Source organism: Falco naumanni, chromosome 10, assembly GCF_017639655.2.
Source record: "Falco naumanni isolate bFalNau1 chromosome 10, bFalNau1.pat, whole genome shotgun sequence".
Classification (NCBI taxonomy): domain Eukaryota; kingdom Metazoa; phylum Chordata; class Aves; order Falconiformes; family Falconidae; genus Falco; species Falco naumanni.
In genome coordinates this window covers 32,213,924-32,228,243 of record NC_054063.1, presented here as the reverse complement: position 1 = coordinate 32,228,243, position 14,320 = coordinate 32,213,924, and the positions used below count along the sequence as shown (strand labels likewise).

Sequence of the window (14,320 nt, the reverse complement as noted above, 5' to 3'; positions counted from 1 at the left end):
AGTACTGTACTGATTTTAATAGCGACAACCTAGAGGGGAGCAGAACAGACTGTGCTTCGTAGATGGAATTGAATTGTTTTAAAGTTTTTAAACAAGTTGGCTGTCTTCCTGGACTCTTAAATTAAAGGGCAATTAAGTCACTTTCTGTCTGGAAAGAGCTGATGGGTGCTCCCTGCTTTGACTCTTTAAAATTTTGCCAGAGTGATTAATGCAATGAAAAATTGTCAACTCTCAAGTCAGGGCTGTCAGCCAACACTCAAAGAATTTATCTAAAGTACATGCTCAGGCTCTTTTGGTCTGTGGACGGGAGGAAACGGGAGGAAATGAGGGTGTAGGGAAGAGTAGCTGGGCATAAAGGACACTGGCACAGCAACACCTGATAATTATTGCGGGAAGAGGGAAAAAAACCAAAACAAACCTGCTGGTGCTGCGGGCTTCTTGGAAAGTTGGCTTTTCCCCCCACGGGGGGGAGAAGAACCTGGCTAGACATCAGCAGGAGCTCATGGCTACTTGTCAGTGTTGGTTTTCTTAGTTATATGCAATTAATATTTGTGCAGCAGGTGCACTGCCCCCAGCACAAAGGGAGCACACGTGTGCACACACACCCCGGTACAGCTGCAGCGCAACCCTCCCTTCGTGCTGGGGCTCCACGCTATCCTGGTAGTGTTGCTGAGAACATGCAAGAGCTCCGGGCTTTCCTAGTTACTAGAAATGCCCGCAGTCTCCCTCCCTTTGATTTCCATGCTCCTTTTTATCATTTAAAAGCTCAGATCTATTTTGTTTCTTCCGGGATTGCTAACCAAAGCTGACTCCTGAATGAATTCTGTCTCTGCTTTGGTTAGTCATCCCTTCAGGACAGATTTAGTAACTGCTTAGGGAAACCACAGAGGAGCCAACAGTTCACCATTGGAAAGCAGCACCCACTCACTGTCAACTTCATCTTTTTCTGAGCTAGAAAGATGAAAGTGCAGCAAGTCAGCCAGAATTAGGAGAGCGAGCCTCTAGCCTCACCTGTTGTGTAGGAAGGTGGATAAATTGGTATGTACCCAGCCCCAAACCTGACTGCAGGCTCAGGGAAGTTGCAGCAGTGTGAACGAGAGCACAGATAACGAGTATCTACAGCAGAGTTTATCATCCCCAGCTGCCAGGGCACACAGACCTGCCCCTGAACCGAAGCAAATCTCTACTTGAGGTGTAGAATCAGTAACAATTTAAGGCTAAAGAAGCTGGCTGTTCAAAAAGGTGTATGTGACATGTTTACTGCTTGTGGTTATTAGAGCTTGTATGCTCCTCCGGAATTTTGCATAACAGTGGTTGACTAGAGGCACATCATGTTAAAACTTGTCCTGATAAGCAGTAATACACCGAAGTATTTTAATGCATAAATATGAGTCACAACACTGATGCTTTCAGGTAAGGACAGTTTATTTCCCCCTTTAAACAAATAAGGCAAGATATCTGAGAAAGATCAAAAAAAATCTCCTGTATCAAACTCAGAGGAATGCAATAAAAGTTACTATTTCATACATATACAAACTAATGACCCAACACTATTATATACAAACAGCCAGATCTTACAAAATAGCATTTCAAGTCAGCACTTTATGCCAGTGTTGCTCATTTCTTTGTTACAAAAAAGTTAAAGCTACAAACTTCACATTTTTAAGTCTCACATGACTGACATCAGTATCTCTGGGTTTGAGAAGCAAAGATAATGGTTTGTCCAGAACACTTTCAGCAATGCAGATGGACCCAAGGAGCACAAGAATGCAGCTTCACAATTAACCAAGCTTGCTGCTCAAAAACTTTGTCAGAACAACTTTCCCTTATGGTATGAGCCTTGGTCTTAGCCTGGAGGACTCTGAGAAGCGAGCAGATATTACCCTCCCAGACACTCTACAAAGGGACCAAAAAGGGAATTATTTTCTCTAACAGATTGAAAATCAGCGAAGGAGAAAATAATTCCTCTGCATTAGAGCTCCAAGTACAAGAAACATCATCAAGTCTCAGCCACTGCAAGCATATAAGAAGGGTTCAAAGACAGTTAAGCCATTGGACCAGTTTTACTTATTTTGGTTCATTTGCTGTATTTTAAGACAATTGCATCAGCAAAGCAAAGCATTTCAAGAGTGCTTACATTCAGTTACAGCAGTCACAGGTTGCATATTCTGTAAGTAGACAACACCCTGTGGTGTTTCACCTAAAACTTGGGTTTTCTAATGCCCTCCAATCACTAGAAAGTTACCTACACAGTGCAGAGAGAAAAACTACTCCCAGTAGAATCTGCTTGATCCACGCCACATGCAAGCAGTGCACAATTCACCGTGTCACACATACGTCTGTCACACCAGAGGTGTTGGGCCAAATCCATCCAAGTGACTAATACAAGATCCAACACTCGACCAGAGAACTCCCTCCTACGTTGCGGGAGTTTCTTTGATGCAAAGGACACTCGGGAATATTGCTCATCATTAACACATATTTAGGGCAAAACGTATTGCACAGATTCCAGACAAGCACCGCATGAGCCCTGATGGTCACACAGCACTTTACCAGACCTCATTAGAGAGTCCAGACTAAAGGGATTTTAGTCCATTAACAACAACGAAGCTTTTAATTACCTGGCTTTCCCAATTCAAAACTTTCCCAAGACTTGAGGCTATCAAATACCTGGTTATCCCAGGATGTATCTTACTTCAGCAGCCTCGATACACTGCTTAGTGCCTCCCTTTTCCCTTCAGGACAGCGATTTGCTGATCTCCAAAACAGCTGTGTTTGCACTGCGCATCAAACTGAGACAAACTGACGCAACCAGATCTGCAGAAGGGGTAAAAATGGCTTGGTTCCTTTCACAGCAACGGAGTATACACGTTAACGGTAGCCAAGAGTCTGCTCCAAGGGGAAAAAAGAGCCTATGGAGGCATGAAATGAACACTTCACCTCTCTAGCAGCATTTGATTCAGAAGACACTGCTATTTAATTATCTAGGTGATGTACCAAGGTCTATCACAGAAGAATGACATGGAAACTGCTCTCTCTATCACAGCAAAATAAAAATAAATCTGAAGAAATACTTGCTCTGTCCAACTATTTCATCATATGCTGGATACATCTAAAACTACACACCTCTGCAGTTACAGCCCACAGGGCAGAGGCATCACTTGGTTTCTGCCCTGCAACGAGGCTCTTTGCTGCTTCTGCTTTACTCTCCACTCTACTGGTGTGAGTTAATTGCACCATCCTCACAGCGATTGTACATGCTGGGGCATTTTCAGTGATTGAGCTACACCAGGCAGGAACGGCAGGGAAATTTAAAGAACGAACACAAAAGCATCCAGAGGAACCGGATGAGAAGAGGCTGTATTTCTTTCGGCAGGACATCAGTAACTGTCTTCTCATCCAGAACAACTTCACCTTTGCTCCACCATCATAAATGCATATCTTTATTAATTCAACAAAGTCTTTACTTTCAGTTCAACTTTTCTGACCTGCTAAACCTTACAGAAATGTGAAGGATTGTGAAATTAAGTTTCTATTCAAGCATCTAATGATGTGAAACTGAAACGAAGCCTCTAAAATATTTCACAAACTGTGGAGATTTTTTTAAGTCCTCTCAGACACAGCAGAAGTACCTAATTCCTGAGAGAGGTTCACACAACTTCCACCCATCCGAACAGCTTCCTTTTCCCAGCACTCCACTGTCAGCAGGGTCTCCCTGAAGGACATTTCCAAACAGACAAAGGGGAATCAGATCACCGATTGGCTTTTGGTTTTAAGTTGGTGTGGATTTTAAATTACAGACTGTAATTTCTTCCGATGGAGGCACAACAAGCTTTATCTACTCGTATTAATTCATAAAGTACACAAAAAGAGGATAAAACTGAGGTCTTGAAGAAACCACACTTGCTTAAAGCACACAGTGTAAGGCATGGGGCTTATTACAGGCTTTGTAAAAATGAGATTTAAGTTTCTTTCAAAAGGCTGGAACAATTTGTACATGTTTCACCTGCTCTCTTCAGTGACTTAGCAGTACCTTAACAGTAAAAAGATACAGTTAACAGATTGAAATTGAGTCTGTGCATTCACAAAGAAAAACAAAACAAAACCCACAAAAGATGCAGCTGTTAAATACCACAATCCATATTAACTTAAAACAAAACGGACTACTGAAAGTTCAGTTGAAAAGAGAGTGAACCAACTTTCATTAGCCTATTTTTATCTGTTCCTCTGATTTAAAAACAGTCCCCCTAAAAACAGTAACAAAACTCCTTCGGAATAATGTTTTAAATATATGTCTAACATTAAAACATACCAGCAGGATTTTCCACTTAATGGCATTCCTGAGTTCACAAAGGTGCTATGGAAAAATAAATGAGCAGAAGTATTGCCCTCTATCTTGCTAGCATATTTCAATAGAAATCAATCTGTTTAGTAGTCATAAAAGCAAGGAGCTGATTGTTTGAGGATGGAAGAATATTCTACCAGTGGCTCAGAAATTCTGCTGGCGCCGCTTCTTGGCTTCAATGGCATCAAGGATCGGCTGCCGCTTCGACTGGTACTTCTGGCGAATTTCTTCAATCTCCTGCTCCATCATGGGGTCCAGGGCTGAGAGCCGCCTCTGAAGTTCATCAACACTCCAAGTCTTTAGCTAGCAGGGAGACAAAAGAGGAACAGATGCTGGCATCAGTCCAGCCACCACCACACATCTACGGGGATTTTGCTGCCCATCGGATGGTCACAACGCACCTTCCAGTAGAAGGTGGAAGCATTCTGCTCCAGACTGCTGCGCTCAGTGAGACTGGCACGAGCCTCAGGATGCTGGGCTGATCGTGCTCATTTTACAGATACATTACATGCTCCGTTTAGTGACAGCATGACTGCATAAAACAACCATTTCCCCCACTGAGATATTTTTCTAATGCTTCAGTTTGTAGGCTTAGAACAGAAGTACTGTGCTGAAATGGAACAGAATCAAAGTTCTCTCCCCCTCCCTTGCAACTGAACTTCCTTCGGCTAACGGCTAAGTGACAAATGGAGACTGAGGGGAATACGGAAAAAAAATAATCATTGACAAAAGTTGCAGTTAGGGAAAAAAAAAAAAAAAAAAAAAAAAAAAAAAAAGGCAGGCATTTCTGTACAACCAGGCTGAATCTCAACCATGGGGATGAAATCCAGACTCCTCGAAGCTAGAAATCTCAGAACACACACAACAGGTCACTTTGGGTCAGCCCTATACTGATATATAATATGCAAGTACAATTTGTATTTTACTTTTACTGTACAGGTGAAGATGTCAGGCTAGTTTGGACAAGCTTCCCTTCATTTAATTCCGTATCGGCCTGCCCTTTGTTTAATTGGCTCTCTTGCGTGTGCCAATTTGCTGAGAGCTGGCACAGGCAAGTTTTATTCTGTGATTACAGATGACAAGTGTGGCCTGGGACAGTCCAGATTGTCCATAGCTACCCCCTTTATGTAATATTATAATATTATAACCTGTGGAACAGGCAGGATTTTAGGATAATGTTAAAAAATATGGACACTGGAAGTGCTTCTGATGTTCAACTAAGTACCAGTCACCTTCCCACCCAAGACCGAGTGACCCCCAGAATCACAGGGGAGACACTGTTTTACAGCCACTGCAGCAGGACAGGAATGACTATTTGCACCAGCTGCTTTCAGGGACCACCTGCTGTAGAGACTAAGGACACCCAAAATAATTTGGGGTTTTTTTTGCACACAAAGAAGTGTCAATTTTCAGGCTTTAAAGAAATGTTTTATCTGAGTGATCTTTACTTCAATTAAATGCAAGTGAGGCTGCTGTCCTGGTTTAGCTATTACTCAGCTATCGCGGCTATTCTTCAAGCCATTTCTCAATCAAAACACACAGTGAAACGCTGTTATAAGGCAATAACCAAATTACTGTTTCTTTAACAGCAGCTTGTATCAGTCCTTACAATGTTTGTAAATACTAAAATACAGAAATGCTGATCCTTCTTCCTGAGGTGGAAGAGATATCAGTCCACAAACCACAAAGTCATCCGCTAGCCGATTTCTCACAAGGTCTTTTGAAATCCGTCAGTGCATTCTGCCAAATAAGGTACTTCCCAGCTGCAGTTACAGGATCACGACTCCACTTCAATAATCCAAGCACACATGAAACAAAACCTTTCTTGCAAGGGTACACAGTCTTTTGGCCTCTCCAATCAGGCAACTGTTCACTAGAAAGACAAAGCACTTCCTCCGCAAAGATATACATTATTTATACACATTAATGCAACTTTACCAGACAGCAGTTTAAGTTGATGCATGGCACCAGTTGCCTTTTCACTCTAATTTATTATGGAGCAGGTAATTATTCAACATTCCCCTTCCTCACAGTCCAGGGAATTGATAATGGTCAAATAAAAATGCAAAAAAGAAGAAAACATTAATTCAAATACTGAACACATGTACTAAGCAGCTATATTGGAGCAAATGGCTGTCAGCTGTCCCAGAGTACCCAGTGCTAGACCACTAAAAGAGAGTTTTGCAGCAGATCTAAGATATTTTGCTCATGGTTTAAGCCAACTATTAAACATCAGGAATTGTCCTCGGGCTGCAAGTTTCCAGAGATGCCCTTTAAGCCTTCTCTACCATCCTCCCAAAGTGCTAGGTGCCAGAGGGCAGAGCAGCGACGGTCTCTCCAGACTGAGGACATGGTAGTAAGAAGAAAAAAAACCTGCCCTATTAATGTTCTTGAACATCATCTAGCATCGTGGGACATCCTCCGTGGATACCACCACACAAAGTCTTCCTGCTAACCATGAACAACTGTGTGCCAAGGGACACAACGGCTTTGACAATTCCTGGGGCTGTGTGTTTGTCAGGGCAGACTGCAAACAGTATGGAAGATGCCAAGTCTGGAGCGGGCAAAAGCCTACAGATATGTATTAATACAAACAAACTGGGAAGTGGGTTACCCGGACAAACACAGGACGCAGAACAAAGTAGCTACTTAAGGAGACCGATCATGGGTTAAACAGAACAGGAATGGTGGGAGAAGGAAGTGAGGCAAGTCAAGGCTGTGCAAAAACCTATGAGCACAGAAACACATCCTGTGTGCAATGCTGCGTGTTGATGAGGATGAACTAATTACAAGTTTTCATCTAGAATAACATCAGTATGGCTGTGAATGCCACGCTAGTCCTAAAAAGAGACAGAAAAGCTGAAGGGCAACACTACTAAAAGGTCCAGAACGTGACTGTTCACCACAGAGGAGCTGATCAGAGACTGACAGGCATCCAATTACTAATGAAAGCCAAGCACCCACACAGTTGGGAAGGATGCCCAGCCCTCTGCTCCCACTGTGCTTCAGGCTTGTGACAACACAAGCCCTGGGACCTGGCTGAGCTATTACTCAGCTTGTCATTCCACTTGCACATGCACCTTTAAAAAAAAAAAAAAAAAAAGACAAGAAAAAAGAAAACTGCTTAAAGCACGATGGCCTCCATTTCACTTTGCTGCGTGGCATTTCACTGTAAGCCAATGCCACAGACAGACTTTCTCCCAGAAATAAAGTTTTTAAACTCTAGCATATCTGTCTCTGCAGCGGTACCCTCCTGGGATACTGACATTATTCTCCTAGAGAAATGCCAGAAGCAAAATAAGACAAGAAGGACAGGGACAGAGCATCTCATGACAGACAGTTACTCGGGGTAAAGTCTCAGTGCTGAACAGCTGCAATTAGAGCTGGTTTTAGCCACGGGCGCAGCCCCATTCCTCTCCTCACTTCTCAGCAATTCTTCCATTGTAAGAAGTCTAAGTGTCTTTGTAAAAGCTATCTGTTTTTGTCCACAGTGATTAAATAGCCAAGACAAACTTCTAAGGGAAGGAATCTCATTTCAAATGTAAAGACTGATATAAAATCCTTGTTCTAAGGTTGGTCAAGGGAGAGGTGCCAGTGCAGTGAAATTGTTCAAGCAAGGTTAGAAGTGCAGAAAGCTGATTTTTAACCATTTGATTAAGTTGTGTTTTTACTCAAGGTTTTGAGAACGATCTTAACTCGGTAAAAATGCCCAACTGAAGACAAATGTCAGAGGTTCAAGTGTTCACCTGTAAGCCTCTCACCCACAGGCATTTGCTGTTTTTCAGGCTGCAGACGCCACTGACAGCAACATCTTGTCTTAATATCCTGATGATTTCTACTAAGTAATTCAAAAGGACATATATAATTACACCCTTTAGAAGGACATAACCTACAGTCTTTGCCATGCATATGCAGTAACAATGGACAAATCAGGACCAGATCATTTGATACACAATTTCTTCCTCTAGAAGCTATTCATGACATCCCTTTGCCAGCATTTCAGGCAACTTGCAGGTAACTACTCTGCTGAACGATGTTCACTTGAGCAAACTGCTTGCGAGTTGCTGTCCTTTCAAAACAGCACTTTAAAAATAGCGGAAAAAAAAATACCACCTGCATTTGTTACAGTCAGGTAAAGTGTCACTGCAACATGATATTCTGAATGTAAATGAATCTAAGCAGCAAAAGGAGAATAAATAAAGGCTCTCTGCAGAGATGTTAGACGTAGCCACAGGTTCAATATTCAAGGGCACCATGGTCTGAAATTTATACCGATGCAGCTCTGTCCTGAGCAGCAGGCAGTCTAAAAACCTGCCACAGTGTTTTTAAACAGCCCATGCCACATTCACATTTCACACAACATCTACTATAAAACACAAACCCTAGCAACTTAGCTCAGCCCCTTCCCTGTCCCCAAGGAAAACAAACAAAAAACCCGAACAGTGAAAACTTTATAAATTAGAAGCCAATGTAAATGACTTCACAGTTCTCTTGGTACCCACAGTCCTTACACTGAAGAGCGAGCACCTGTGCCTGGTTTTCCTACAGCAGGGTCTGTAGCTTGACCAGTTTGGGACCTAGCATACTCCTCTGGTCCCTCAAGAGCCCTTCAGCAGCCCAAGGTCACCACTGACTCAGCCCAGTCTGCACTACTGACATAAATACAGTGTCGTCCAGTAATCCCCGAGTCACTTCAGCTATCATTCTTACTTGCTCCTCTACCAAAAACACTGCCAGCAAAATCCTCTGGCTGCATGAATTATGAGCATCAATAGAAACAAGCTGTTCCCCAGCAGCTTTCACACATTTCTCCCTCAACAAAGAAGTTTCAGGAGAACTCACCGGCTGCGTGGGAATCAAAAAATATTGTCTTGGGGCAAGTAAGAAACATGCTCCTCCTGCAACTTTCTTTTCACTTGCTGACACTGATTCTGATCCCTAGATTTAGCACAAAGCCTTTCCTTTGCGTCTTTGCAACTTTTCATGCCATCTGGGCTTTGTTTTTAAATACTGTTTTTGAAGTCCTGAAGCTTGTGCCAAACAGGAACCTTACACCTCCAGGGAGGAGGTGCAGCTCTTCTACCACCATCTTTCAAACATGCAGACAGACCCTGACTTCTGGAACAAAACTGGAAAACATATGACATCGGTGAGATGGGATTATTTTCCTCACAGTGCAAGTATTTGAACAGTTTTTGCAGAAAGAGGGTATTTTCAAGTCTTGATGCTACAGCAAATCCTACAAATACAATTCGGAAGTTGCTCTCCCCTTCCTTAGCCCTCTAGTCATACCCTTCTACCATAATTTCTGCGAGTTTGAACGCTTGTCTTCCACATGCTCACAGAGTATTTTCTCAATATCCTCCCACCTTTACTGCCACCAGCCTGTGGCTTTTTAGAAGGGAAACACCCAGCTACAGCAATCATTTTGCCTTTCACGCAAATATTCCAGGTAACATTTACTGCTCAACATAACTTGGTGTCAAACTTCTACGTTTTATATAGCCTTTGGAAAAACTGGCTTTAGCAATTATCACCTCATAAGGGGCAGTGGGAGTTTGAAGACTAAAATACAGAAGTAATAAAATTGCAGCTTCCCACGCTACACAGGAAAATAAATCTAGTGGAAAAGATATGAGCTAGATGGCAACTAAAGAAAAAACAAATTAATTGCCTATTTAGCATAGCTTTTATTGTTGCATCTTCCTTTATTGCCTATTTTACGCTGCAATTTTCTTGACTGCGTGTCAGTGATCAAAGTCCCCCCAAAGAAACACAAGATATCTTGAATCACGGGAAGCAGGGAGCACAACTCTTCATTTACTTGTGTGTATTTAGACAGGCAAGATTTAAACGTGGCTTGAGAGGGTTTTTTACCCAAACCAAGTTATCCCAAGCTACACTAAATATTAAATGCCAAATAGGAATCTGTTGCTAGAGAAAATTAAAAATATTATCACTGTAATGTAGTATCAACAGACTATGTTGGAAAAACAAAACAAAACCCAACCAACCAACTGGGACCACAAATGGTATGGAAGCACATCTGAGCCCTTCACGGGAGGCTACTGATGATCACACTCTACACCAGAAGTGGCTTTGTACCACAGGCACGTACAAAAGAATTCCTACAAATAGTCTAAGTGTTCAGATGTCCTTTGGGAAGGGAGGCTCTTCACGGAAGAGACTAATTAAAGTCTTGCTTCACTTGACCTTGGCTATCTGCAATACTATCAAGATGCTTCCCTTCCGAAAAAAACAAGGGCACGCTTGCACTTCCTCGCCAGGATCCTGCAGATCAGTTCGATGCGTACTCACTTCAACTTCTGAACTTCTCTTCTATCACCTCCTCAAGCAGTTTTATTTTTGGGAGGCAATCACCCATCGGATGCCACTTGCTGCAACTATTTGTAGCAGCCACCTGGGAGCATCGTGCAGCCTGCAGCATGCAAAAGTGCACGGGTGCTACAGAAGACCAAGAGCTAGGGAGAGGTGTCAAATCTCAAGAATTCATGAATGCGAGCTCTGACAAGTGGTAAGAACTGAGATTATTCTGCAATTAGCCTTCTGTAACTTGAAAGACTGGTTAAATGCAGTATCAATTAAATGTTTGTATCAAATATACACCGAGGGAACAGATTACCGAATAGTGCATGCACTTTTTTTAAACCGGCAAAAAAAGCATTCAATATCTCTGGCCAAAATTAAATGTAGAGGGTGATTTCTCACGCTGAGCAGCACTCCAGACTTTAGGTCTTGAAAATGGTGATATAAATTGGTGTTGGAATAGCATGCCATTTTTTTCTTTAGCATTTTTCCTGAAATGCTGGCTCAATACCATTTGGCATACTTTCAATCACTGATCTAAAAATTAAGTGCCTTGTTCTCATTTCTGTTTCTAGCATAAGGAGGCCTTGATGTAATATATGAGCCAGCATTAACTATTTATTCACTGTAAGTTGTCAAAAACAAAGGACACAAGAATCTAAGAACCTACAGGCACTTACTGCCCACTTTTCATCATGATTGTCAGATCCCTACAGCTTCACAAATCTGTCAAGCAGCCATGTTACAGAGGGGCTACAGTAAATCAGAACAAACCCCAGTCCCCACACAAACACTAATTATCTTGATTTCCCCCCCTTTTATCATTAGCATGTCAGTGAAGTTTCTCACTGTTAGGAAAGCAGTGGATGAAATGCACTCACCGCGGGCTTTCATGCAAGATTAAAAATACAGATATTAATCTTTCAAAGGATTTGAAAAATAAGTCTCAGCAGCACAAGCTTCTGCTTTTAATGCACCTTAATTATTTAGGCAATGTGCTAGCAAAACACATCATGGCTTGCAGCATCCACACAAGTCAAAACAGCACTGTGGCTAGAACCTCCCCAAAAAAGTGAACAGGATCTGTGCTCAGTGCACATCTGGAGACAGTTGTTTCAGGCCATCTCACCTGGACAGCAGATGACTTCCCACAGAGAAGCAGCAACCAGCTTTCAGGTAGATCATCGTGTGCTCTAGAGGCCAAGTCAACTCGTGTCAGTGAAAGTCAAGCAGCTGGAACAGTTAAATGAGCACAACCACAAGACCACTTTTTTGTGGAGGAAAGATGGACGCTAACACACACTCGGCGTTTGATCCTCAAATTGAAAAAAGGTATTTCAAGAGAGGCTTATATCAGAGGAGACCCAGGCTGCCTCAGATGGCACGTTTGGGCTAACTCTCTCTTACCCTCACAAACGTAGGGGTTTATGGCTACTGAAAGTGAAACATCTTGCTGCTACAGTACCAGCATGGATCCTAGTTATTTTCAATGTTGCTCTGCTTATTTGATTAAAATAAAGGTGCATGATACCATACTGTACCCGTGCTACTCCTACAGAATTACTGGAAGGAACGTGTGCCATTCTTCTTCCCACCCTGCTCCCTGCCAGCCGCACCGTGAAGGTCACATCTAACTTCCCTTCGTCCCGCATCTGCAGGGGGGGCTACTGCCAAGACCCCTCTTTTCAGCTTAGCACCTTGCTAGCTTAGTGAGGCTTCTCTCAAGCTGCCACACGAGTGCGGCCTGACGGGATTCTTGGGAAGCTGCCCCTCCATGTGAGGCACTGCGGCCCGCAGCACCAGTCCCGCCACCAGTGGCTGCCCAGGCCACTGCTCTGCTCTAGCAAGAACTGCCAGTTTTATTACTCAACTATCTCTTCTTCCAGGCTATATTCAGGTTCAGCAAGGTCCTTCCTCAAGCATACTGTCAGCAGCTAATTCCTGTGGCTGTGATGAGCAGACATGCCACATGAACTGCTTCTCCACCAGTTAACCGGCACCTTTGCTTTGCTTTCCCACCCTCCCAGTTTGGAAGTTTCCCCCCTTTTCTCAAAAGCCTGTAAGAGCCAGGAGGAGGCTTTGCTGTCGGCAAGATATCAGAAAATTCTCAATACAGAAACCAATTTCAGGGGATTGCAGCAAACAGCCGGCTCTCCCTGGCTACTCTGGCTACCCAGATATAACTATGCAGCGATTATGCAGAGCAGTTATCCACAGAGCAGAGAAGATTGCACAGCTGCGGGAACACCACAGCCTGCATCAATAACGCTGGCATCCCTGAGCTGCTCTTAGCCAAGGACTGCACTTTATTAATTTTTACTGTAATCCTTAAAAGCCTCAAAAAAGTTTCGGTGTTACAGCCAGCACAATCATATAACCTCCGCATGTTGTTATTACCCTCAGCATTGTACAGAAGTTGTATTAAGGAAGAAAACCCATCCAAACCTCTACTCATGGAGTGGTCATAGACAAAAAAAAATAAATACATTTTTTTATAAAGAGAGCAATGCATTTTAATCTTTTAAGCTCCAAGATTAAATTTCCTTTTTTAGCCTTAGTATCACTTATGAGTATGAATAACCTTATTCACTTCCAAATCACATCCCAAGCACTGTACGCCATCTAAACAAAGGCAATGACAAATTGTGTCAGTGTTATTCTGCAGCACTGAACTTCAGCAAGTCCAAACCTTAAAATCCTTTAGGGACTTAGAAAGCAGCTGACGAATCCTGTAACCACAAAGATAACTTTTCTCTGGTGGTTTTGTTGTTTTTTTTTCCCCAGTAACTGAATTAGAAACCAAGCTAAAAGGTCGGCCTGTCTGGACAAAAAAAAACCAACACAAAAACCCAAAAGGAAAAAAAAGAAAAGAAGGAAGAAGGAGCAAAAAAGGAGCATTACTTGCTTATATAAAACACTTGCTTACCAGAGATTTGATTAAGGAAAAACACAGCAAGGGTTTTTTTCCTTCCCTAAGTGATTTTGCTTTAATTTTCTTAAGTAAGAGTACTAAAATACCTCTGGACATGCTAAAATAAATCATGTCATTTTGAAGATCTCACTAGCTGCACAACTCAACTGTAAAGTACACAGCTGACCAATGTGTGGGGCTTTTTTTCTTTTTTTTTTTTTTTTTAAGAAACGCAATCTGTCAGAAAACGCTGATTCCCTGAAACCAAATACAATTCCCTACAATTTTTGAGAGAGGTTTAACTACATTCTGCCAGGAAGGGTACACAGGTCTGTAACAGAGCTTCCTTCCAATCCGACATACCCTTCCCTCCTCTCTCCCTTGCTTCTAAGGGCTCTACTCACTTCAGGATTAAAAATTAATTTATGTATTCAGATCACTTATTCTGAATAAAGCAGAACTCCTGAAGAATTAGAAGTAAGAACATCTGAAGTATGAGTGATTACTTCACGCAATATTGCTCAGTGTACTATTACCACGAAACACAAATGTAACTGAAGTGGTAATCAATTAGGTAACACTAAATCTGTATGGCAATACAGTCTTCATTAATAATGTATAGTGAGAAGTTTGCTGCTGGTATATTAGCATCACTAACATGTCTTAAGACTTCACACAATGCACAAAGAAGGCTTAAGACATGCAGTTTCAGTTTCAAAGGCTTAAGACTCTCTCAT

General features: G+C 42.3%; 1 protein-coding gene across 1 annotated transcript in view; it reads right to left on the bottom strand.

Moving 5' to 3' along the window:
- Nucleotides 1-1,407: 1,407 nt before the first annotated feature.
- The window catches only part of STK4 (serine/threonine kinase 4), a 46,470-nt gene continuing 33,557 nt past the window's right edge, over nt 1,408-14,320 (bottom strand). Inside the window, exons 11-12 of the mRNA XM_040608539.1 lie at nt 4,483-4,648; nt 1,408-3,715 (exon numbers count right to left, since the gene is read on the bottom strand). Coding sequence (XP_040464473.1) covers nt 4,490-4,648 — 159 coding nt within the window. The 3' untranslated portion in view covers nt 1,408-3,715; nt 4,483-4,489. The remainder of the gene's footprint in view (nt 3,716-4,482; nt 4,649-14,320) is intronic.